General features: G+C 32.3%; 1 protein-coding gene across 1 annotated transcript; it reads right to left on the bottom strand.

Moving 5' to 3' along the window:
* Nucleotides 1–41: 41 nt before the first annotated feature.
* Nucleotides 42–25,210, bottom strand: REPTOR (repressed by TOR). Its single transcript, XM_088275315.1, has 7 exons — nt 23,740–25,210; nt 13,964–14,144; nt 6,100–6,313; nt 4,262–4,512; nt 3,547–3,660; nt 2,719–2,862; nt 42–1,205 (listed from the first exon to the last, which is right to left on the bottom strand). Exons 1-6 carry the CDS (start codon nt 24,502–24,504, stop codon nt 2,768–2,770), a joined length of 1,620 nt encoding a protein of 539 aa, XP_088131441.1. The 5' UTR covers nt 24,505–25,210; the 3' UTR covers nt 42–1,205; nt 2,719–2,767.

Raw genomic sequence — 25,210 nt, 5'->3', positions numbered from 1 at the left:
GTTTTTATGATAAATATTATTATTGCAAAAATAGATTAACATTTGTTTTTCTCAAATATAATATCAATTTCTATATTCATTTTTTTTCACAAATACAACATCAATTAGTAAGATTTGAACATGTTTATCACTGCTTTTTTTGTTATTGATTATCACAAAATATTTCGTTCACTTTTAGTGAATTTTACAGTTGAAATTTTTCAAATAGACATACGAGTTTTGAAACATCATTTTTTGGTTTTGTCTTTTTAAAAATAATTAGATGTTGACTTTAAATACGAAAATAAAATAATATTTTCTTTTCATTATTTAATGGCTTTTAACCATTCTTTGCCCTTGAGGTAATATTTCTCGATAATGGATTTACATAAATTATCCAAAACTATTATTATTCAACCTAATCAATTAAAATAAAACTCAAAATGAAATTGAATTCCATCATACAACTTGATAATAACAAATAAAATAATATTGGTATGTTAAATCATATTTATATTTGCATACGCTATTTTGAAAGCAATATATTATTATATAAGTATTGCAGAGACTGTCATCATTTTTAATTTATTGTAATCATCAAACATGAGTAAGGCGTAGAATAATTGATGCATAAGCGGAAACAAAAGTAGATATAATGGTACAATAAGATTCAAATGCGTTTTTAACACCCCTTAATATTTTATAGTTTGTAATTAATGGACTAGTTAAATTAACAACAAAAAAAACAATATTAAATAAGAAAATATTTCAGATATATATTTGGTTTTGGTAAATATGTTAATTTAAATTCTATGAGCTATTTTAAAATGAAAGAAAATCTTAGATTTATTATAATATACATTATTCTTAATATTAAATTAGTTGAAATTCTAAATAGCCCGTAGTTTATATTTTACATAAATACCTGGTTCAGATAAATGAATTGAATACAAAATAACAAAAAATGTGCTTAACAGATAAAGATATGAATGAAAAAAAAGAAAACTTAATGTCTTAAAATGAAGTAAACCTAATAACACAATTCTTAGTAGTACTGAGTACAGTGATACATATAATGTGTACAAATCTAGTTAAACTAAGCTATATCATTTTATTATGCAAACGTAAAAGATATTTAGTATGTATTATATTATGAAACGTTAATTCCATTGTTAAAAATCAGATTAAAAATAGTCTTGAGATTTCCATGATGTTCAGACTCCATTCTGTAAAATAAATATCGTTTTATTATTGTTTTGTCCAAGATTAAAAAAACTAATCATATAATATCGCAGTAAAGCGCCTTTGAGGTAGTATTTTACGAAAATGTCACAATATAAATTCTCCAAAATTGTTATTATAAGAATGTAATGGAAAAAAAGGTAGAAAGGAGAATATTTGGTCCGATATGTAACGAGATATCGACAAGATACCCTACAAAAATATTAAGAAAAAATATACAAATTAATTTAATGGAATTGAAACAAGAGGTTGCTTTGATCAAAACAAAGATATCTAAGAACTAACTCATTGTTTAATTAATATCAATTAAATGCTGTAAAAAAGTACATCTAACGAGGGAGTAGAGAACAAGTCCATTAATTAGAATAATGACAATTCATAATCTTCCCAATTTTCAAGATCCCAAAATAGACTTTTTGTAAAAAATTATACCAATACTTTTTCCCTCTCAAAAGTATTTATGAATTCTTGTAATTTGACACTATCAGTTAGCAATCCATGTAATTTTTAAATTTATTCAACAGCTGATACTATCACGAAAAAGTGTAAAACCTCAGCTCTCAACCAGCACTATAAATTTGATGAGAGTGCCTTCGCTGCTTCAGGCCTAATGGCATGGAAAGCTTTTCCACCACAAATAAGAAAAAGTAAATGATTTAATAAAAAAACGCATTAGTTTTCCCAAATATTTAATCATTTTCTTGTTTTTCTTTTACAGTTTGATTGATGGGCCATGGAAGATGTTGAAGAATGGCACTCTACAACCTCCGATGGCTGGATAACTCAATAATATATTTTAATTTAATAATATAACCTTTACTTATAACCCTTATCCGCACCCAATGGTGCATAGGGCACCGCATCGATTTGACGCAGTGTTATCCTGATCATTACTTACAAGAAGGCAAGGTGATCACTCTTGCGCTTCAGGAACCAGTGCAGGGTAATATTAAATAAATATTACAGTGTAAAATCACTAATATTTATTTTCACCCCCCTGGGAATCGAACCCGGGACCTCCAGCATGGTAGCTAAACACGCTGACCATTACACCACGGAGGCGGACCACAATAATATAACCACTAAAGTATAAAAAACGAGCTAGACTTGATATACATAATATTAAGCCGAAAAACAGGCATTTTTCTATGTTAGTCACTCTGATCAATTTATGTTATATTTATGTACATCATTTTGGTTGGCCATTGAGGTTGTATTTTACAAAAAAGTCACTACGTAAATCATCAAAAATTATTATGAACACATTATTATCTGGCAGTTTTTAAATCAACCCCGACCCTAATGAGTAAAATAATTAATTAATTAATCAAAATTAACCGCAAAACCAATTCCGATCTGTACAATGTATTCTGGAGTATCGCGCTCTACCAAAAGTAAGCAAATATAATGCTTACAAGTACCTTTAGTATGTTTAAAACACTTTTAAGTGTTTCCCGCAAACAATGTGTTAAATACAATATATAAATGATGTCTTACCGTTATAATCACATCGTTTTGAGCCAATTTCAAAATCATATGAAATATTTCAAAATTCGTTTAGTCCCCCGTCTGGAACACCGCCCTTCACCTTCTCCAGAACTCGGTTCACAAACTCTGATGAATGTCCCGCAATTTTCACTTCTGAAAACGAAAAAAAAAAAATCAAATCAATATCGTCAAATTCGAAAAATAAAATACTTAGAGCACTCATCTAAAGCAAATAGTGAATGAGGAGGGAAACGACATTGGTTATGCAAAAGATCAAAATGGCTCGAATTTCTGATAACATGGAAATAAGTATGAAACTCTATAATAAAGGTTATTATTTATTGTCCACCTCCATAGTGTAGTGGTCAGCGCGTTTGGCTACTGTGCTGGAGGTCCAGAATTCAATTCAGGGGGGTCAAAATAAATATGGGTGATTTTCACTGTCATATTCATTTAATATCACCCTGGACTGGTACAAGAAGCGACGAATTGATCACCTTGCCTTAATGGAATTAAGGTTTAACATAACACTGCGTCGCTACAATACAGTGCCCTATGCACCATTGGGTGCGGATAAGGGTTTAAAAAAAAATTACTCGGTAAATACCACTATTTCTTACAATCTATTTTGACACGTTTTTTTTTACATACGGCATCATTATCACATATCGTATGTAAATCTCAGTCTAAATTTTAGAGTTGTGCTCTTGGGGTCTATCTTCACATGTAAATCAGAATTCAAAAGAGGAAAAATATCATTCAAGCAATGACTTAATACCATGTAATTAAAACAATATCTTTGTTTGACTTATGAAATAATGGCAAGTGTGTACTTACTTGTTGCGGATTTGACGATTTTGTCAATATGGGTTTCATAGTTCTGGACGTTAGACGAACTCACTTTTCTCGTTATAATAGTCTTCATATGGGATATCCCATTAATGAGTCTTTCTGTAAATATACACAACAAAAACATTACGCAGTGAAATAGTTTTAATTGTGATTATAAACATTAGATTACAAAATTATCAAACATATAAAAATAATTTTATTGTGATTTTTTTAAAAACTATTACATAAACGTGACATTGATAACAATATGCACTAGCATTTTACTCATATAATAAAATGGTTCCTTTTTTGTATTTACACATACAAAGTAAGTATCTGGTGACATGTCATGTAGAGATATTTAATTATACATTAATAAAACAGCACATATTGTGTTCATGATCCAGGCCGTTCAGCTTGAGCTCGTTTGCCTCATGCTGCGCCTTCTTGAGGCGACATGTCACGTGCAGATATTTAATTATACATTAATAAAACAGCACATATCGTGTTCATGCTCCTGGCCGTACAGCTTGAGCTTATTTGCCTCGTGCTGCGCCTTCTTGAGGCGACATGTCGTGTCGAGATATTTAATTACACATGAATATAATATGTATGTAGTACTTACCGTGTTCACTAGAACTTGTCGGGCTTATACTGTACCTTTTTGAGGCGACATTACATGTAAAGATATTGTATTACACATTAATAAAACAGCGCTTACTGTGTTCATGCTCCAGGCCGTACAGCTTGAGCTTGTTGGCCTCGTGCTGCGCCTTCTTCTTGAGCCGGCAGGCCCTGGAGGCGAGCTTGTTTTTCTCCTTGCGTGTCTTGGGGCGGACGTTGAAGGGCAGCTCGCTGACGGGGGTCATGTCGTTGATGACCCTCCCGAGCCCGTCCAGTTCCTTGCCAATCATGAACAGCTTCTTCGGGTTGGGTGTCAGGTCGTTGCCGTCCCCTTTCCGGGCTTTTCCACTGCGGAAGAAATGAGAAAATTAAATATAAAATTCACATAATCAATATTTGACACTCCGTGACTGTCTGTTTTATAACAATTTCTATCATCTATCCCATGTTGTGTTATATGCACCATCTGGGTCAAAGAAAGCATTAACACATTGTTATTATTACTAACACAAAAGTAACCACGAACCCAGTTCAGATCTGTACACTGTTTTTGGCATCACTCGCACTCTACCAAAAGTAAGCAAATAAAATGCTTATAAACGTTTCCCGCTCTCTACTAACAGTATGTAAAAGACGCTTTTTAGCGTTTCCCGCAAGTAATGTGTTAAGATAAATCTTATAAAAACTGTGCAGCATCATGATACTCTAATATACCAGCAAAAAACTTATTTTTAATTGGTAAAAAAAGGTACAAATCTGTAAGTTCAAAACGTATAAGGTGATTAAATTTGAAAATATTTGAACATTTCTTCAAGATCTTCTTACTAAGGTATTTATATTGATGAAAGTTGGATTTATATTTTGGCAGATGTCAGCATTTTTTATTATCTGTGATTTGTATTCTAAATTGCATAATTCAGTAAAATACACACATAATAATTTACATAATATCGCGATATCACTTATCTGTGGAACTTTTTATTATCACAAGGTATTAGTGGATACAGGTTGCAGTGTCTCCACCCCTCCACTGTTCCCGGTAGATTGTAACATTTTGAGAAAAGTAAAAACTAAATTGTATATATATTTTTCGTATATGGACATTAAGAAGACTTGCCAAATATGAATACTGTGTAGTGTTAGATATTTACATGTGTTTCAAATTAATATATATATATATATATACATATATATATATATATATATATATATATATATATATATATATATATATATATATATATATATATATATATATATATATATATATAATATATATATATATACATATATATATATATATATATATATATATATATATATATATATATATATATATATATATATATATATATATATATATATATATATATATATATATATATATATATATATATATATATATATATATATATATATATATATATATATATACATACATATATATATATATATATTTATATATATATATATATATATATATATATATATATATATATATATATATATATATGTATACATACATAATTATATATATATATATATATATATATATATATATATATATATATATATATATATATATATATATATATATATATATATATATATATATATATATATATATATATATATATATATATATATATATATATATATATATATATATATATATATAAACCAATTTCAAAACATTGTTCTTGAATCACTAGAGACATCTATTGGTGAGATGAAAAGAATAATATGAAAAATACTCCTATAATTGGAGATAATTCAGATTTGTGAATAAGTATTTGGACACAATCAAAATGTTGTAAACAAATATGTGAATTTAAGCGCTAATTTTGTACGGCCGGCCTGGCGAGCATGGCACTGAAGAGCGTGTAAATCCGCTAAAGGTAGAGAACGGGTTAAGAATGTAGCAAGCGGTGTCACCTGTGTTTGATCCCGCGCACGCTGCAGCTGGGGCTGAAGACGGGGTCGGTGACCTCGTTGAGCACGTGCGGGTCCTCAAGCTTGCTCTTGAGGACGAGGCGCTGCCCCTTGGGCCCCTTGGCCTGCACGTTGTACTGCCAGAAGAAGCGCTCCTTCTTGGTCATCCGGCGCTGCTTGCTTCCGCTCTTCCCGTCCTGGTCCTCCTCGCCGTCCTCTGGAGACAAGCGACAAAATTAGCAGGGCGTTGAGATAAATCAATCAAATCAAATAAATTTATTCAGTAATTAACATATCATAGTCGTACAGGAGAAAGTGACCAACTACCAAAACGTAAAATGTTCAGCAGGGCCATTTAAGTCACTTTTGCTTGGCAAGAAAATAAACATCACAATGCAGTTAATCATAATAATTTTGCACAATGGTGCATAGGGCACTGCATTATATAATCACAGTGTTATCTTGATCGTTAACACACGAAGTAAGGTGATCAGCCCTCCGCTTTAGGTACCAGTCCAGGGTAATATTGAATAAATATTAGAGTGAAAAAATCACTTTTATTTACTTGACCCCCCCCTAGGAATCGAACCCGGGACCTCCAGAACGGTAGCCGAGCGTGCTGACCATTATACTATGGAGGCGGACAAATAATAAGTCAATATATTATAGTCATAATAAGTCAATATATTATACTTCTAAGTTTAAAATCCGTTGAGATGTTTTTCAGGGCAATATTAAGCTAGTAAGATATCAAATAGTCAATGATCACGTTTTTGTAAAACAATGCACATAGCCACTTTCTCCTGTATGACTACGATATACATTACAAACATTCATTTAACACTTTGCATTCCTACAACACAGACCCGTGTATTATGCGTCTAGCGCATGGTGGGTGCCCACTACACGGATCTGTGATCGCGCACATCGACATACAAACGCGTCAATCTATTGCGTACACTGATGGCGAGAGTTGGATACACTGATCCGTGTGATACGTATAAATGGGCAAATATACCATAAAAAATTACAAAAATTAATTTAATTGGTAATAAAGACACTTATTACTATTGGAAACCAGAAAAAAATTCTATAATTAGTTAAGGCGTAAATATTAAACACATAAATTACAAAGTTAGTAAAAAGACTCTTGTTAAAGATGTAGAAGAATTCAGCTTCGGAATACCTCCTCAGACACATGGAATAGATCAATATTTGGCGTGATATTGTTCAACATAGCGGTAGCTCTTCCTATAGACATAACAATCGGCAGGTTGGTACTGTAATAGGAATGTGTAACAATCTATGCCGATGCTGTCTTAGGTAACTATCGGGAACATACAGACCAATGCTCCGCACAATTTCACGATTATCGATGATACCGTGCAACAATCTATAAAAATGCGTAATCAAATACACATTCCTACTAGTCTCTAAACTATTGTGGCCAAGCAAACTCGGTCAGGTAGAGCCAAGGATTATACCCGTACTATCTCATGTAGAGATAACTCAGAAACTTCTTTTGGACTATCTTCACCATAAACTACCGATATGTGCAATAGCAGGCTGTGAGAATGATATATCAATTTTTACATCGGGGATAGAATGTTCAAAATACAGTAGAACCTCTCTTGTTCACCCTCAGCTGGCCTGCCACTTGTCATTGCCAACAGTCAACAAAATTCCATAACTAGCTAATTTTATACCATAGGCTACATTCACTATTAATATTATGTATTTTCAATAATAATTACAGCTTTTGTGCGGTATAATGCAATGTCATTAATGTAGAGAGCAATACATACTCATTTATTAGTTCAGAAATTGTTTTTTACTGTAAATCTGTATTTTTATATATTTTCAGATATTCTGACCCTTTTTTGCATTCCAATCATAATGAGTTATAGTAATCAGAAAAATAAAAGGACCACTGAGAAAACATATAAATTAAACTGATAAATTTAATCGAGATACAATAAGAAACGCTAGGATCAGGGAAATATGCGAGATCGAAGATGTCGTTAGGTGGGGAAGGCAACGAAGGAGACAATGGTATGCGCATGTGAGGAGAATGGAACCATCCAGACTCCTCCACATCGCACTGTACGGCCAACCCCATGGTAGACGACTCCCAGGCTGACCACCAAAGAGATGGGTCAATAGCTGGGAATCGACATCGCAGGAGGCTAATCCCTCTAAAAAACAGGCCACAAGGTCTATGATGAAGAAGAAGGAGAAGAAGATAAATTTAAGACATTCTATAAATTTCAAACGCTGTGCATTATATGTGTATAGAAAAAAAAATTAATATTTTTTTACAAATCACTATTATTGCAGATAACTTCATCACAATTTAGTAACTTTATTCAAAATTCAGTTCAATTATATCACATTGTGCTTGAGATTGTAATATCTCTTTTGAGCTAAGATAATAGAAGAAGGTCTTGTTAATACTGAAGCATTATTAAAAAATATAAACAAAAACCTGTTACATGCTAAGCAGATTGATTGAATAATAAAATCAGATTTATTTATTCTATTGGGTGCTTTAAAATGTATTGCGAAACAAAAAAAAATGTTAATGCATTTGTTTATATGAATATTCACATGGCTGGCGAGTGGAAATTTAGTCTCCATTTTGACTTATTCTCATAATGATTTGCAGAAATTGATTTGTTTCCTTATGCAAAATTATAATTCCTTCTAAGAATTTTTATTTAAGTGTGCATAGTTTTTGACCCTTAATTAAGGACAAAAAACAATTGGTCGGAAAATGGATTTGGAAGGGAGAGAAAGAGAAATGTGTTAAGGGTGTCAAAGTTCATTACATTTTCAAAAGAACTGATAGTAAGTGTGTGTTGGTCAAACTGGTTTGATAAGGACAAATACCAGAATAATCCACTTTGAATGGGAGATAAATATAACATACATATTTATGTTATGTAGATACATGTACAGAACATGGCAAGGATTGCATGAATTATGTATGTATGATGCAAGAATCAAAAGAATTTAATTTAAAGAACTTTTCAATACAATAAAACTCTGATCAATAGAAACATATTGATAATGATTTATTTGCTGCAAATTGCAACAAATAAAAAATAAACAGTAATCACGTATATTTCTTGAATGTTTTTCCCAGATACTTTGCGGCACATTTTATAAACTTTATAAAATCAAACAACTTTGTTTTAACCACTTTTTTATTATTAGTACACTAAAACTTACCGGTTTCAACAAGAACCTTGTCATCTTCAGGGTTTATTAAATTTTTTAGTGTTTTAGAATTTAATAAACCCTGATGATGACAAGGTTCTTGTCGAAACCGGTAGGTTAAAGTCTACTAATAATAAAAAGACGCCTCCGTAGTGTAATGGTCAGCACGTTCGGCTACCGTTCTGGAGGTCCCGGGTTCGATTCCCAGGGGGGGTCAAATAAATATAAGTGATTTTTTCACTCCAATATTTATTTAATATTATCCTGGACTGGTACCTGAAGCGGAGGGCTGATCACCTTTCCTTCGTCTGTTAACGATCAAGATAACACTGTGTTTATATAATGCAGTGCCCTATGCATCATTGGGGTGCGGATAAGGGTTTGAATGAAAAAAATAAAAAAGTGGTTAAAACAAAGTTGTTTAATTTTATAAACTAATCACATATAATTGGCAAAGGACTGATAAGTACATTTTCACTATAAGAAGCTTCATCTTCTTGGTTTAGACAGGTTGGTCTGCTTGTCTTTAGACAATGATACTTCCTACTATACTTTCTCTTGGCGGGTTGTCTGTTGATCACTTAACTGTTATCTTTTGGAGAAAATTTGTCAGTGCAGGAAATTGTCACTCACAAGTCAAAACAAGACTGTCCGAACATCGCTCGGGTTATTCAATAAAAACGAACGGGTCAATATTTGACTCGGGCAAAGCAGGACTGACAAGTCGATTACAATTTACCCGAGCAGTGCTCGCGCTCGTCAAATGCAATACAAACTCCTTGCCCGAGTCACGCTCAGGATAATCAGGGAACTGGTTAAGGCGGCGCTTAAATAGTTTAAGGAGCACCACAGATTCTGTGAGTTCTTTGAAAATTGCTCATTTTTTCCCCGGTGAATTTCAGATTCTACCTTTCCATCCCCACGTAACCACATCATGTACTCTGCAAGTTGCATATCTTTCCTTATTTGAACTTTGTCCCTTATTGCCTTTCTTGATTTTCATCTTCGAGAATTCATCCGAAGCAATAATTTAGTCCTCTGTGTCCATTGATGTCTCAATTCCTTGAGGCATCGTGAGCCAGTAGCGGGGCTTTGTAAAATATTGAAATAAATATTTATATTTTTACGATATATACAAATATTTCAATTCGATACTATTTTCAAATAAATCTAAGATTTTTTTTTTGTAAAAAGGAATTCAGTTGTAGTTGAAACCCGCCATGATCAGGGTGGCTTTTGGCTCTTTCCCCACTTAATAACACCATTGATAACATTAAACATTTGTAATTGATAGTATTAAAACCGTCATTAATTGACAGTCGAGGTGGCATAGTTGGGCAGACGTTCAACTGTGAAGGCATACATATTTAAAAAAAATATTTATTAAAAATTAATCTGGGTGTTTGTGTTATATTTTTCATATCAACCTTCCCTGTCCTTTTTATCCTACCTGGAGATAAGCCTCTAAGATAGTGATTTTGTAGGTTATTCCATAAATATAAAACTCAGTCCTGCGCTACAGGTTAAGTTTGATATTAAGTAGGTTTATTTTTTATTCCTTTGAAAGTAAAATCCGTGACCTCATTAAAGGTATGCGGTACGATCGTCAGATAAATGAAAATTGAGGGTTAGCTCGATCCAAATGTGAATTTAGTGAAGAGCTTATCTGCCGAAACATGTTTGAATAATGTTATATTTAATATAAAATAAATAAAGCAGCGCACGTGTTAAGTAGAGATAAGCGTGCCATTATACAAAGACAAGAAATAAAGCTATAGCTAATGCACGTGTAAGCAGAGTGTTAATATGTAATAAATCAATTTCAACACAGCATATAAATATTGATTTTATGCACTATGTAAATTTTATCAAATGGCATACTGGTGTGTGAATTACACAAGTTTTTAAATAAATCAGCATCTGCGATACATTAGATTATTGGCATATAGTTGGGTGATATCACAAAATAGTGATTTCTGATAAGAAAAATTGGATCATAATATCAGCACTATGATTGACGGCACAGCAAAACTGGGCTATGTTCATGTATTTTATCTTAAAGAGCAACAAAGACTTGTGAAAACATGTATAACGCTCCGAGAGAAATGTATGGTTAACACTTAAACTAACTAATTAACCATCACACCGCTTTCCCGAATAGAACGCTACACCACTCTATCTTTGCAAACATTCCTTGTCTCTTCCACATTCATGCATCTCATCATACATACCTGCCGATTATTCCGACTCCTGACCTGACCGCTTTCAAGTATTTGACCATCATGCCAAGTTTTCCTAGGTCTACTACATTCTCAGCTCGTAAATAGGGTAAACAATTACCCCTACTAAAACACCAATTAGTATTTTAATTAGCTACATCTAAAAATAATATTGTTTTGATTCTATGTTTGACTCTCTTTAATTCTATGACATTTATGTGTGTAAATTTTAAGATCAATTATAACAAAGATTAATTGCATTTTCAACTTCCTTTTTTGCAAATTGACAAAACAGCTTTTAAAGCTGAAGATTTTGGTATTTGAATCGTTCATGTCTACAGAAAGAGGAAGTTTGTTACATAATCCAAACAAACAAAATTCAAGGATGACGAATTATATTATGACTAGAATATCGTCACATGAGGTGTGTGTAAAAAAATAAATAAAAAAACATAAATATTATTGTATAAAAGATTTATCTTTCTAGATAATTCTATCAAGGCGGGAAAGATAACAATACAGTAATACCCCGAGTTACGCAAGCAATGCTTTCCGAATACCATTTTTTATATTATTTTTCGTATCTTTATTTAGTTTTATGAACATAAATGAACATAGTCTAATACAATAAAATACACAAATATAATAATAAGTATTATCATTTTACTTGCACTTTATCCTGGTCGATAAAATATATATATAAATAACTTATATTATTATTTACTAAAACAAATATTACTCTATCAAATATTCTTTGCATTTTAATCAAAAGTAGCCATATTTTGTAACTTATGTAACTGGAATTTTACATTAAGTCATTTGATCAAACACAAAATTCAGCCCCAAATGAGTTTTGAAGCAGTCAATGAGTTAACATCATACAATGCCATTTGAAGATACAAAGTGTCAAACTTTGAACTTATAAATGTGAAGAAGAAAAATACAAAATGTGCCAGCAAGCTGGACATTAAATGTTTGAAATATAGTAACGAGGAGTAATTTTTTGTAGCTATATTCTCAATATTTATCAATTATCAAGATTGTAATATTTATAAACATGCGAATTAACGTAACTTGAATGATATATAATTTAGGGTGCAACTGTACTTGAGTGTAACGGAAAATAAACAACTTAACTGTATCAGAAATACATTAGTAGTAAACAGCATCAAAATATGAAAAATGACACTGTGTATTTATTATCAGATAAGATGATAGGGATAAGTACAATATACATAAGGCTATAAATTGGGAAAAGTGAAATAGGTGGCATTTTTAGGCTTGCACGGGGTAGAATCGGTAATTTTAATTTAAGTTTTACTTGGTTATTAAGACTATTTCTGCGCTTAAATATATCTTTTGATCAATCGTGTTTAAAAAGAAATAGTCCTAATTACCAAGTAAATCTAAAATTAAAATGGACAGATATTACCAGAAACCGACTGCCGAATCAATTAATGAAATTAGAATCGGTAGACTTGAATATCTTCAGTTACAATGATATTCTTCAATAGATATCCTGTAGGCAGCGCAACTTAATTTTCTTGGCTTCATATTTCATGTTTGAAATTTACCTAAGGCACATAGAATGCTCGGAATTTGTATTTATAAATTGTTGTCCGGCCATTTTTTCATCAACCCTGACCTAGTATAGATATTGTATACTAATTAGGGTTGCCATACTAATCACAAGTAACTTCAAACCCGATTCCAATCTGTACAATGTTTTATGGCATCTCTCGCATTCTACTAAAAGTAAGCAAATAAAATGCTTATAAGCGTTTCGCACAAACAGCATATTGGTAGAGAGCGGGAGACGCTTATAAGCACTATCCGTTAAAACAAGTTTTGCGCAAAAAACCTATTCATTCCTTGCGCGAAAGATATTTAATTTGCTGCCTGTAACCATTAAGAATTCCAGTAGTGATCATGTCTTTAAGAACAGTGTCCGTCGATGGTTGCTTCTCGTTGGAAGGGACAAGGTAGAAAGTGAATTAATTAAAGTCCAGGTGTAATTATTTTATTGTAAAACCTTTGTACTGTAAATTGTAATTGTATATATTGTATGTAATTGTATATAATCTAATAATTTAAAAGAAAGAAATACTAATAAAATAAAATTAAAATTGTATTAACGTGTAAGTATTTTGGCTCAATACAGGCTCAATACAATGTCTAAAGAGCCGTAATACATATAGTAAAAAAAAAATGTATGTATCTATGAAATAAATAAATAAGAAAGCTAAAATTGCTTACTATGGGTATAGTGAGAGAGACGCCAAAAAAAAAACATTATACAGGTGGGAATCGGGTTTGCGGTTACTTGTGATTAGTATACTGAGGGTTAGGCGGCAGACTGTCTGAGAATAATTAGGGTTAGTTTTGATGAAAAAGCCACCGACAACAATGTGTTGAGGGTGTTGGCTCACCGCCGTCTGAAGAGAAGTCCTCGTATCTGTCGCTGTCATCATCAGAGTCCTCGTCCTGAGACAGGTCGTCAGGGGCCTGGGGACTCAGCAGTCCGCCGGTGGAGAGGGAAGAAGTGGATCCCGCTTCTGCCAGAGATCCAGTCGATAGAAGGTGTTTCCGGGGCTCGCGGCGAGCCCATATCTGTAAACATATTTATAATTAATTTACTTATTTCAACGTACACAAAAGTAACTAACTAACCAACCATCACGCCGCTTCTCCGCAGGGGTAGGCAGAGAGAATCGAACGCCACACCACTCTGTCTTTGCAAACATTCTTCGCCTCTTCTACATTCATGCATCTCCTCATACATACTCGACGATTATTACGACTCCTGACCCGGCCGCTTTCAAGTATTTCACATACCTGATTGTGCCAAGTTTTCCTCGGTCTTCCTCTGCTTCTTTTACACTGAGGGATGATTTACAATCATTGCTTAATGAGTACGTATTTATTACTTATTAGTTCATCGTGAGTCATGCACTGATGCATAATACACCCAAACGACACGATCTGTTTTATATCTACTCACCTCCATTATCAAATTGTTGATCCCTTTTATCCATTGACTGATTATTTAAATTTTAAAATGTTGAAAACAATATTAAAATAACAGTGAAATCGACATAAAGGGACTTGTACACATGAATGGTAGCTTGGAATATTTACGGTAGTTTGTACGAGTTCAGATATGCAAACCCGAGTGCCCTAGCTAGTGCAACATTTTTCTTTCCTCTTCCAGCATTCTATTCCTCTTGCATTTCCTTTTGCACATGTAAGTAATCATCAAATATGGTACATTCAATTCCTATATCAGAGAATTTGGATGTGGTACCCTTCGCACCGTTAGGTAAATATAGAAGATAATATCGTTGATAGTTTCGTCTGGATTGAATGCCCGTCCTGAGGTTGGACGCTGTTATACTATTTGAAATGTTGGCTATAAGTGCTAACGGCACGGGCCATAACCCAGAAAAATGCTCTCATGGCTGTGACAACCTAAGTAATTTTACTAGTACTTATTTTTATTTGATTCGTCCGCCTCCGTAGTGTGGCCAGCACGCTCGGCTACCATTCTGGAGGTCCCGGGTTCGATTCCCAGGGGGGTCAAATAAATATAAGTGATTTTTTCACTCTAATATTTATTCCATATTACTTTGGACTGGTACCTGAAGTGGAGGGCTGATAACATTTCCTTCATGTGTTAACGATCAAGATACCATTGCATTTGTATGATGCAGTGCTCTATGCACCATTAGGGTGCGGACAAGGGTTTGAATGAATATATATATATATATATATATATATATATATATATATATATATATATATATATATATATATATATATATATATATATATATATATATATATATATATATATATATATATATATATATATATATATATATATATATATATATATATATATATATATATATATATATATATATATATATATATATATATATATATATATATATATATATATATATATATATATATATATATATATATATATATATATATATATATATATATATATATATATATATATATATATATATATATATATATATATATATATATATATATATATATATATATATATATATATATATATATATATATATATATATATATATATATATATAAAGCATGGCTTTGTTTTTTGTTTTGTTTAGCAGTTACTTATCTTTTGCGTCAATCAAAAACAATTGAATAAATGAATAAATATGTAAGCACAGGTGCTGATTCAGAAAAAAACATGGGGAAGCACTTCTTTCAAAACATTAAAAAAAGTATTTTTTAAGTTTTGAAGACCTTTTTGTATGACCTTTTATTTAATTTGATATAAGTTATAGCGAAATTTTAAATAAACTCGAACGATTCTAGTAAAAGAATACATTTTAAATTGCATCTTTTTAAAGAATAATAACAGTAATAGAGTGCATATCTTTAGAAACAAGGAATATCTATAATAAATGCAGCCATTAATCCATATTTTCTACACTCATTAAAAAATAATTTACCAACTTTCATGATATATGGTGTTTTTCTCTCTCGAATATTGACTGAAGGGTTTTAAAAATATTCACCATTTCGTAACTTGTACCGCCCTAAAAGATTGACATTTTAAAATTGTTGTAGTTTTAATTTAACTTAAATTCAAATACTCCATAAAAGAGGTGACTGAAAGGGTTCAACATTTGACATAATTTTTTAAAAATTATTTTAAAAAATAAGTTAGAACACTTAACGCTCAAAACAAATAATGCTTGTTATAACAGGTGATTAAACCGGACTGAAATGGTAATATTTAAAAAAATATTTACACATTGTTACATATGGTATAGTTAGAAATAAAAAATATATATCACTATACAGAACCTTTCTGCTTAATTTTCTTGGAATTGAAATCACGAGTGAGAGGGGAAAAATGATCACGATAGTGCACATCAGGTGACAATCAGATGTTAAAGTTACGACAGAAAGATTAAGTTGATTCTAGAAATATCATATGGCTTAAATTGTGGATCGAATGATATTTTTTAACGGCAAAAAACCCCATGGTATACATCAGTCCTATTACTACCATCAAAACCATGTATTAACCACTTACTATGCAATAATCAAAACAAAAGCAGGCAAAGATTCTGTCATCTTTCCAGCATCGTTATCTTTTTGTTGTTGTTGTAATGTGTAAGTTATACATGGAGATAAAACCTATTTAAACCTTTACTTTGGAATGTCACCATAATCGATATTTACTTGTTTACGGTGCATTAGCTAAACGCATAATCACATGCCTGCACACACCATGACATCAACCCTTTGCACTTGTAAGTATTTTAGTATGTGCATACAGCCAACTCAATCGAATTCTGATACTTATTACTATTTAATAGTACTTATGTAAAAAAAATTGGATTAACATTAAAAAAATTTATGTGTTTTTGTTAATAAAATACAACTTAGTAGACTCAAAAAATCTGTGTTTGATTTAAAATTAATACATAAATTAACATTGTTTGCGGGAAACACTTAAAATTGTCTTTAACATACTGTATGGTAGAGAACGGGAGACACTTATAGGTGTTCTATTTGCTTACTTTTGGTACAGTGTGCGACACCAAAAAACATTTGTACGATCGGAGTTAGGTTTGCGGTTACTTGTGATTAGGGGTTGATGAAAAAACTGCCCGCCAACAATGCGTTAAGACTTTATTTTCTTAAGAAATTAATCATCTATTGATGAGATGAAAAGAAGCATTGAGAAGAAACCAATAGATGTCTCTAGTGAAGTTCTAGTGATTCAACTTCCAAGAATTTCAGTAGTGTGGTTGTCAATAATGGGTAGAATTGGTGAATGTTACACAGTGTAAACTGATCACTTAAACTAGCCTATGACGGTCATCAGCCCCGTAAATGCCCAGACATCCATTTTCTTCTTCATATTTGATAAGATGTTAAAAAATAAAATACTAATAATATGAGAAATAACTCCTATAATTGGAGATAATTCAGAATTGTGAACAAATATTTGGACACACTCAAAATGTCACTTAGATTAAATTTTAAATTTGAGACAAGTTGATTTTGAAAAAAATTCAAAACGGTATATGAAAGATCTGTGCCGGCGTTTTGTACATTTCGAATTTTACCTTTGTGATATGGCATTGTGTCCTCTGCAGCGTGATGGATAGTTGGCCGATGTGTATATATATATAATTATTGTGTGTTAATAACTACTCGGAAAATATGATTGCACACAACCACCATCAGAAATTGCTTTGTTTAGGATACAATTTGAAAGTACTTAGAAAATGAAACAAGATAGACAAAGCGAACAATGCTTTTGGAAGACTGCCAAACACGTGATTCAGAAAACTAACGAAAGTAGGAAAACACGAGTAGTCGTGGAAACTTGGAGAACTGTTATTACTAAATATAAATATTATTTTTGAGGAATTAAAAGTAAATTGTTAAGGCATACTGTCATTGCTTTGAATCAGCATATAATCTTAATTGATATCTTAAAAGAGAGACAAAGAAGTCTGGGCATTAAACTGCATTAAGTGATGAATGTACATACTGAACAACATGAACTATTCTCTACCCATGATTTGGGGTCATATTACTCTAATTTTAATAATAATAATAATAAAACCTTTATCTGCACCCCAATGGTGCATAGGGCACTGCTTCATATAAACGCAGTGTTATTTTGATCGTTTACACATGTAGGAAAGGTGATCAGCCCTCGGCTTCAGGTAACAGTCCAGGGTAATATTGAATAAATATTACAGTGAAAAAAATCACTTATATTTATTTGACCCCCCATGGGAATCGAACCCGGGACATCCAGAACGGTAGCCGAGCGTGCTGACCATTACACTACGGAGGCGTACTTTAAAAGGATTGTAAAATTAAAGCCAATCTATATGAGTATTGCAATTAAGTAATCTTGTCCGCCTCCATAGTGTAATGGCGAGCACACTCGGCTACCGCACTAGAGGTCCTGGGTTCGATTCCAAGGGGGGATGACAAATAAATACATAAAAAGTGATTTTTCACTCTAAAATTTATTAATATTACCCCCGACTGGTCCCTGAAGCGCAGGAGTGATCACCTTACCTTCATGTAAGTAACGATCAAGATAACACTGTCAATACGATGCAGAGCACTATGCACCATTGGGTGCAGATAAGGGTTAGAAGAGAACAATCTATGCACCTTTAGAAATATTTAATTTCACTTGGTATCTACTAAAATTTATTAAAATCTATTGTAACACGTGTTTCGATGCATTCCAAATAATTTTCAAATACCGTAGTGACACGGAATGCATCGAAACATGTGTCACAATAGATTTTAAGAAATAGTGGTATTCATCAAGTGGAATTTAAATTAAAAATAGATAGATACTAACACAAAGTGACTGCTGAATAAATTAATGAAATGTATGCACCATTGGGTTGGGGCCAAAAAAATATTTTTATTAATATTGCTTTTCCTTCTGAATCGGACTCATTATGGAAGCAAAACAAAAAAATAAGTAAAACAATAAGTCTTCTGTTCATATTTATTTCAAATTTAATTTTGGTAAGGAAATTTAAAACAAGAAATGTTTTTTTTAATACAGAATGCTGCTCACATTGCAGAGAATGGAAATATATTTAATCATGATGGTGAAATAATATGTAATAAGTGTACAGTCACTCGCCATAATAACATAAATATAGATTTTTATTTTTAACAGAAAAAATAAAGAATTTTCCCTTATTTCCGCTATGATATCTATTTATATAAAATAAAGATTATACCTACTGTTTCCATAATCTACTAATAATTATAATATTATAATGTGATGTAATTTATGGATTTTAGTTGAAACTAATAAAGATTTTTTAACAAAACACAAAGATTTTTGGTTACTAATTTCACATTGGGTTTCTAAATAATATTTGTAATTTACATGCAATTGTTTTCAAAGACTGCATTTATAAAAAAATATATATACATTAACACATTGCGGATGGGTATTTTTTACGCCTGGGGACCGCTGGCAACGGGATTTTATAATTATGCACATATAGTTAAGACCTTAAAAAAGAGACTGATACATTAAATTCATATGAAAATATTAAACAATTCCTTAATTTTTTACTTTGAAATGAGGTAAATGCAGAAGGTAAAAATACCCTTTCCATCTTTAAGCATCAATCGACTGAACGGGTAGAAATATCTTTCACGTCCTTAGTATGTTAATAAAAAAAGAAGATATAAAATCTTCTTCATATTTCCTGTTCAAATTTTCTAGTAAAATGCTTAGTTTAGTAAAAAATAAATAAAAACTATGATAAAGTACCTAGGTACAATTAAATACAAGCAATGTCAAACGATAGGAAAAATCGTGCTCACAAAACATGACAAAGACAAGTAATAAAATTAAAGCAAAAAAACAATAATAATATTATTTTCCCTATGTTTATTACCTGATTCATAATAGCCCTACGCTAAAATATTTATGCAAAATCGGTCATAAAATTTACATAACCTTTAAGTGGAGGATGATTCAACATGCCATAGTATGTTTTAATGCTTACAAATATGGCTTAGAATATTTCCATCACAAATATGCATATTATGTAAGCTGAATGAATGAAAATTATTACTTATTTATTGATTTGCCGTTTAATTTGTAGAACTCCAGTTTAATTCATGTATTAATTGTCCGCCTCCGTAGTGTAATGGTCAGCACGCTCGGCTACCGTTCTGGAGGACCCGGGTTCGATTCCCAGGGGGGTAAGAATAAATATGAGTGATTTTTTCAGTGTAATATTTATTCAATATTACCCTGGACTGGTACTTGAAGCGGAGGGCTGATCACCTTTCCTTCATATGTAAACGATCAAGATAACACTGCGTTTATATGACGCAGTGCCCTATGCACCATTGGGGTGCGGATAAGGGTTTTATTATTATTATTATTATTAATCTTTAAATCAAACACAGATTTTTTGAGTCTACTAGGTTGTATTTTACTAAAAAAAAAAAAACATAAAAATTAATATTGTGACAGTTGTTTAGCCTAGTTATGGCATTTTCAATTTGGCGTTTAATTTGTAGAACTTCATTTTAATTCATGTACTAATTTTTAAATCAAACACAGAGTTATTAGGGGGAGGGTAGTGTCCCTTAAACCCGAAAGTCCGTCATATAAAAATAGGTTTAAAATAAATAAATAAAACTTTTCCTTGAAAATATGAACACTGTTTTTAGATATAAATAAACAATGCAAACAACAATTAAATTTCTATTTACATATTGTCTTCGGACACTCGTCATGAAGTGACATTGCTATTTAACATTGACATGCTTACGTTCAGTAATCCTGATTTGTAAAGGGACTCAAGTTTTGTTTGCACTTTTGAAGTTTGGTGATTTTTTATAAACTCTCTTAAATAACGAAAATGCGTAAAATATTTTTTGACTGGATTTTTCGTCTAATATCCAAAGTTCGTTAAACAGAGCTTTTACTGTATTGATTTGTATTTACTGTATTACTTATATCGAGGTTTTACTGAATTAAAATTGCATTCGAATTATCAACTTAATAACAACAAAAAGTGAATTCTACATAGTAATTTTATTCATTCATTAGATATTAAAGAGAATTAGGCATTTTTAATTTATTTCAAACAGGAAGTGAAATAAAAGACCACCGAACATTCTTGAGGAAATATTTCACAGGCAAAAAGTTGAATACCTTGAAAGAAACATTACATAATAATGTGAAGTAATTCATATGGACAGCTCAGTATCCAAATAAAAGATCCTTTCTAATAAAATTCTGTACGCAAGTATTTCCGATAAGAATAACGTATTGGTATCGCTGCGAGATAAGCGGGTCAGAAGGGACCTCAAATAATGAAGTAACCCCTGTCTGGCACAACTGTGACTACTCCGTCGTACGATATCTATTTGGTGTCATGTAAAAATTGTTAGAAATCACTGTAATAAGGTCAATGATCTGAATTTTCTAGATGAAACATTAACGGTCGGGTTGTGGTCCTGTATAGTAGCCTCTTAGTTGGAGCTTATGGGTTCATATATTCTCTAAAATGTGAAAATATAAATAAAAGTATTTTTCTTCTTCTTTTTTTCACTCTAATATTTATTCATTATTACCCTGGGCTGGTACCGGAAGCGAAGGGTTGATCACCTTTCCTTCACGTGTTAACGATCAAGATAACACTGCGTTTGTATGATGTGGTGCCCAACGCACCATTGGGTACAGATAAGGGTAATGGGAACCCGGGACCTCCAGTGCGGTAGCCGAGCGAGCTGACCATTGTTACACTACGTAGGCTGATGTGTATAATAAAAACACAAATATTTCTATCTTTAAAATAAAATAAAAAAATATTAGATATAAAGAATGGTGGTGCTTGGATTTCTTTCATTGCGGGTTGCAGGAATACTGAAAATTTTCTAAAAAGAAAAAATATTTGAAGCACTTACTTTGTGATTAAATTATATAGCTCATATTATACAATAAATTTGTATTATATAATAAATTTGTATATGGGATATTTTTTGTTATTTAGAATAATCTTGTATAATGAAAAAAAAATATACATTTTTTCAAACTCCTTTCCTTTCAATAAATATTTCTTTCCATAACCATATAATTATTTTGAAGAAAAACTTACTTTTCAATGCAAAAACAGCGTTATGAGAAAATTAATTTGCGACTAGACGAATACTGGGCCTTAATTTTATTATTTTTTAATAATATTTGCATAAAGAATGAAGTAATAGTAATTTTATCTGAGCCATACAAAAAAAATACTTTGGAAATCTTGATTACTTGACAGAATCCAGTTACATAATAGAATGAAATAAAAATGATGATCAAAAGACTGTTTTCCTACTAAAAATACATTTTGGCTTAAAGCGGTGACTGGATGGATCAATACTCAGACAGCACACTCATTATTGCAATGTGTTGTGCAATACAAAAGAAGTTATATTTCCTTTGGAAACAGTGTTTCAGCAATAATATTTTGAAAGAAAGGAATGCAAATATTTTTTGGTATTTAAATCAAATCAATCGAAACTATAAAATACAATAAAATATATTATTTATTGATTCGGCATTAACTTTGTGAAATGACATGATTATTTTATTAAAAGGAAGCCCTTGAATATACCACTATAATGAGTTTTATTCATATAAATGACTAGTTTCGAAAACTTACAGATGTTTTAATCTTCTGTTTTAATTTGTACCAGAAGATGAAAACATCTGAAAGTTTTCGAAACTAGTCGTATATATATAAAAAATACTCATTAAATTGGCATATTCAAGCTTTTAATTTTAATGATATAATAAAATAGTGTTAAAATTAAAGTTGTTATACAACACTTTTTCACAAATAATGGGTCCATTGAAGGATTTCTACCATTAATAATTGGCTATTTAGGAAGCCAATAATAGGTTGTATGTAGGACGTTGTTAAAAAATGTCTCGAAGAGCTGGACCTAGATCACATGTACTTTGGATGCAAGTTGAATGACTGTTACCCGAGCTTCCTTTCAGACTTCTCCAGCATTAACATTCCATTTCCCACTAATATCTCAACCTTACTAACCTCTGCTAACAAACTTGAATGTAAAATAATTTGTAATTTTCTTAAAATTAATTGTGTAAATTTGTAACGGTGTACAATAAATGTAAATTAACTCACTAAACAAACTAATATTACTTATAAAACTAACCCCACTCACTGGAATACTATTTTGAATCAAATGTAAAAAGAGTTTCCTCTCCTTTCCTTCTCCTTCCTGCAAAATTAATTTTTTTTATACCATACCCTTTTTTTAAATCTCTGAATGTTTTTTAATAGTTATTATAACATAAATGTGGAATTGTTTAATTGGCTTTATTTTTTTTAATGTAACTTTTTACTAATGTAATGTTTATTATTGTTAATGTAACTATTGTTTATTACATACTTTTTTTTATATGTAAAGCTGTACAATTCCCGAACAAATAAAATAAAATAAAATAAAAAATATATAATAAAAAGTGTAAATAAAAAATAACTCCACACTGGCCAAAACACTTTAGAAAGATGAAAAGCCACAAAAAAGAAGAAGATAAAATGGGGACTTCTATATTCCTTTACAGCTTTGAGACATCTTTATTAGTAATGTAATCAAGTACCTGCTCGAGGCTGAGGTGTGTGGGGGCTGATGAGGAGAGGCGGGCGGCTGCCAGGCTGCCGTGGTGGGGAGGGAGCGTCATGAGGGGCGCCGGGGGACTGCTGAGCAGCTCCTGCAGCCCCAGGCAGGGGGACCCGTGCACGCTGCTGTGCACGCTGCTGCTGCGCCCGCTGCCCGGAGAGAAGGCCCCCGTGTTGTCCCGCCCGTACCCCAGCGGACTGCAAGTCTCGTTCTCCCGATAGCTGTTCTGGTAGGTGAAACTCACGGGCGACGGCTGCGGAGTGACGGGTTGCACTTCCAAAACCGGAGTGGAACTCTTCAAGGCTTGCAGCATGGACCCGCCGATGTGCAAGTAATAACTGTTCTCCTCGGGCAACAACAAATCGTCGAAATTGAGATCCTCTAGTAAAGTATTGTCGTTAGCGTTCAACTCTGCCAACGTCGGCCCCTGTATCAAGTCCGCTTTGTCCACTTGAAAAATATCGTCGTCGTCCATCTTAAAAGGCTCGCATTTGCTATTCGAGTCCATATCGAGATTGAATTTATTATAAATAGAGGGATGCGATATCGTCTGGTAAATGGATGACATGCCTTCCTGTCCGCATAACTCGAATTCCAGATTGAAATCGCGCAAATCTGACAGCTCCGTGGGCCTCCGCGCTGGGATGGGCACGGAAGCGCTGAACGAGTTACCGTCCAATGTCTCCTGTTTCACTTCCACTCCCGAATCTAAGAAATAGTCACTTCCATATGTGGGGTCCGACATGATTTATACAAATACAAACCCGACACTCATAACAATAACAAAGTACCAAAACAACAATGACCTTGAACGGGTTTTTTCTTCGGACGCGGGTTATTATCACATTTTTCGGGTTCCGGATATAATTTTAGAACTCCACCGAACGACACCGTTCGGAATGACTGATGTAACAACCGAGATATATAAATGCACCCACGTGAAGCAATAAAAACACACTGTTACACCAGATCAAAACAAAAACAATGGTGACAATCTTACATGTGATCGAATTGTGCGAACTAATTCGTTTAATTACAACAGCTATTGATCGTCACTACACGTTCCGTGACGTACACGCTGAAATGTTGGGCGTTTAGAATAATAAATGTCATATTGGAACTTCCATACTCGCGAGTGTAAACACAAGACAAAAACAATCAGTATGGCGAAAAATTCACGAACGTGACTTTCAATATTAAAATTGCGAGCGTATAAACATCGACAGCATTGGGAGTGTTCAATATAATATCAAATGCACACAGAGTAATCGATAGGTAACATGTCAATGACTATTCGAGAAATTTTTCATCAATCTGGAGAAAAATCTTGACGCGAAACTACAAAACACTGCTCGCGGAAACTGTCCGAAGTAAACACTGGGAACACTGGTAAACACATACCAAAGGTCACATGAACGAGTTGTATACTTATCGACCACATTTCCGCCAAT

The sequence above is a fragment of the Brachycentrus maculatus genome, unplaced genomic scaffold (assembly GCF_059751285.1).
Source record: "Brachycentrus maculatus isolate JH-2025_06_01 unplaced genomic scaffold, ASM5975128v1 h1tg000841l, whole genome shotgun sequence".
Classification (NCBI taxonomy): Eukaryota; Metazoa; Arthropoda; class Insecta; order Trichoptera; family Brachycentridae; genus Brachycentrus; species Brachycentrus maculatus.
This window is presented reverse-complemented; position numbering and strand designations above follow the sequence as displayed.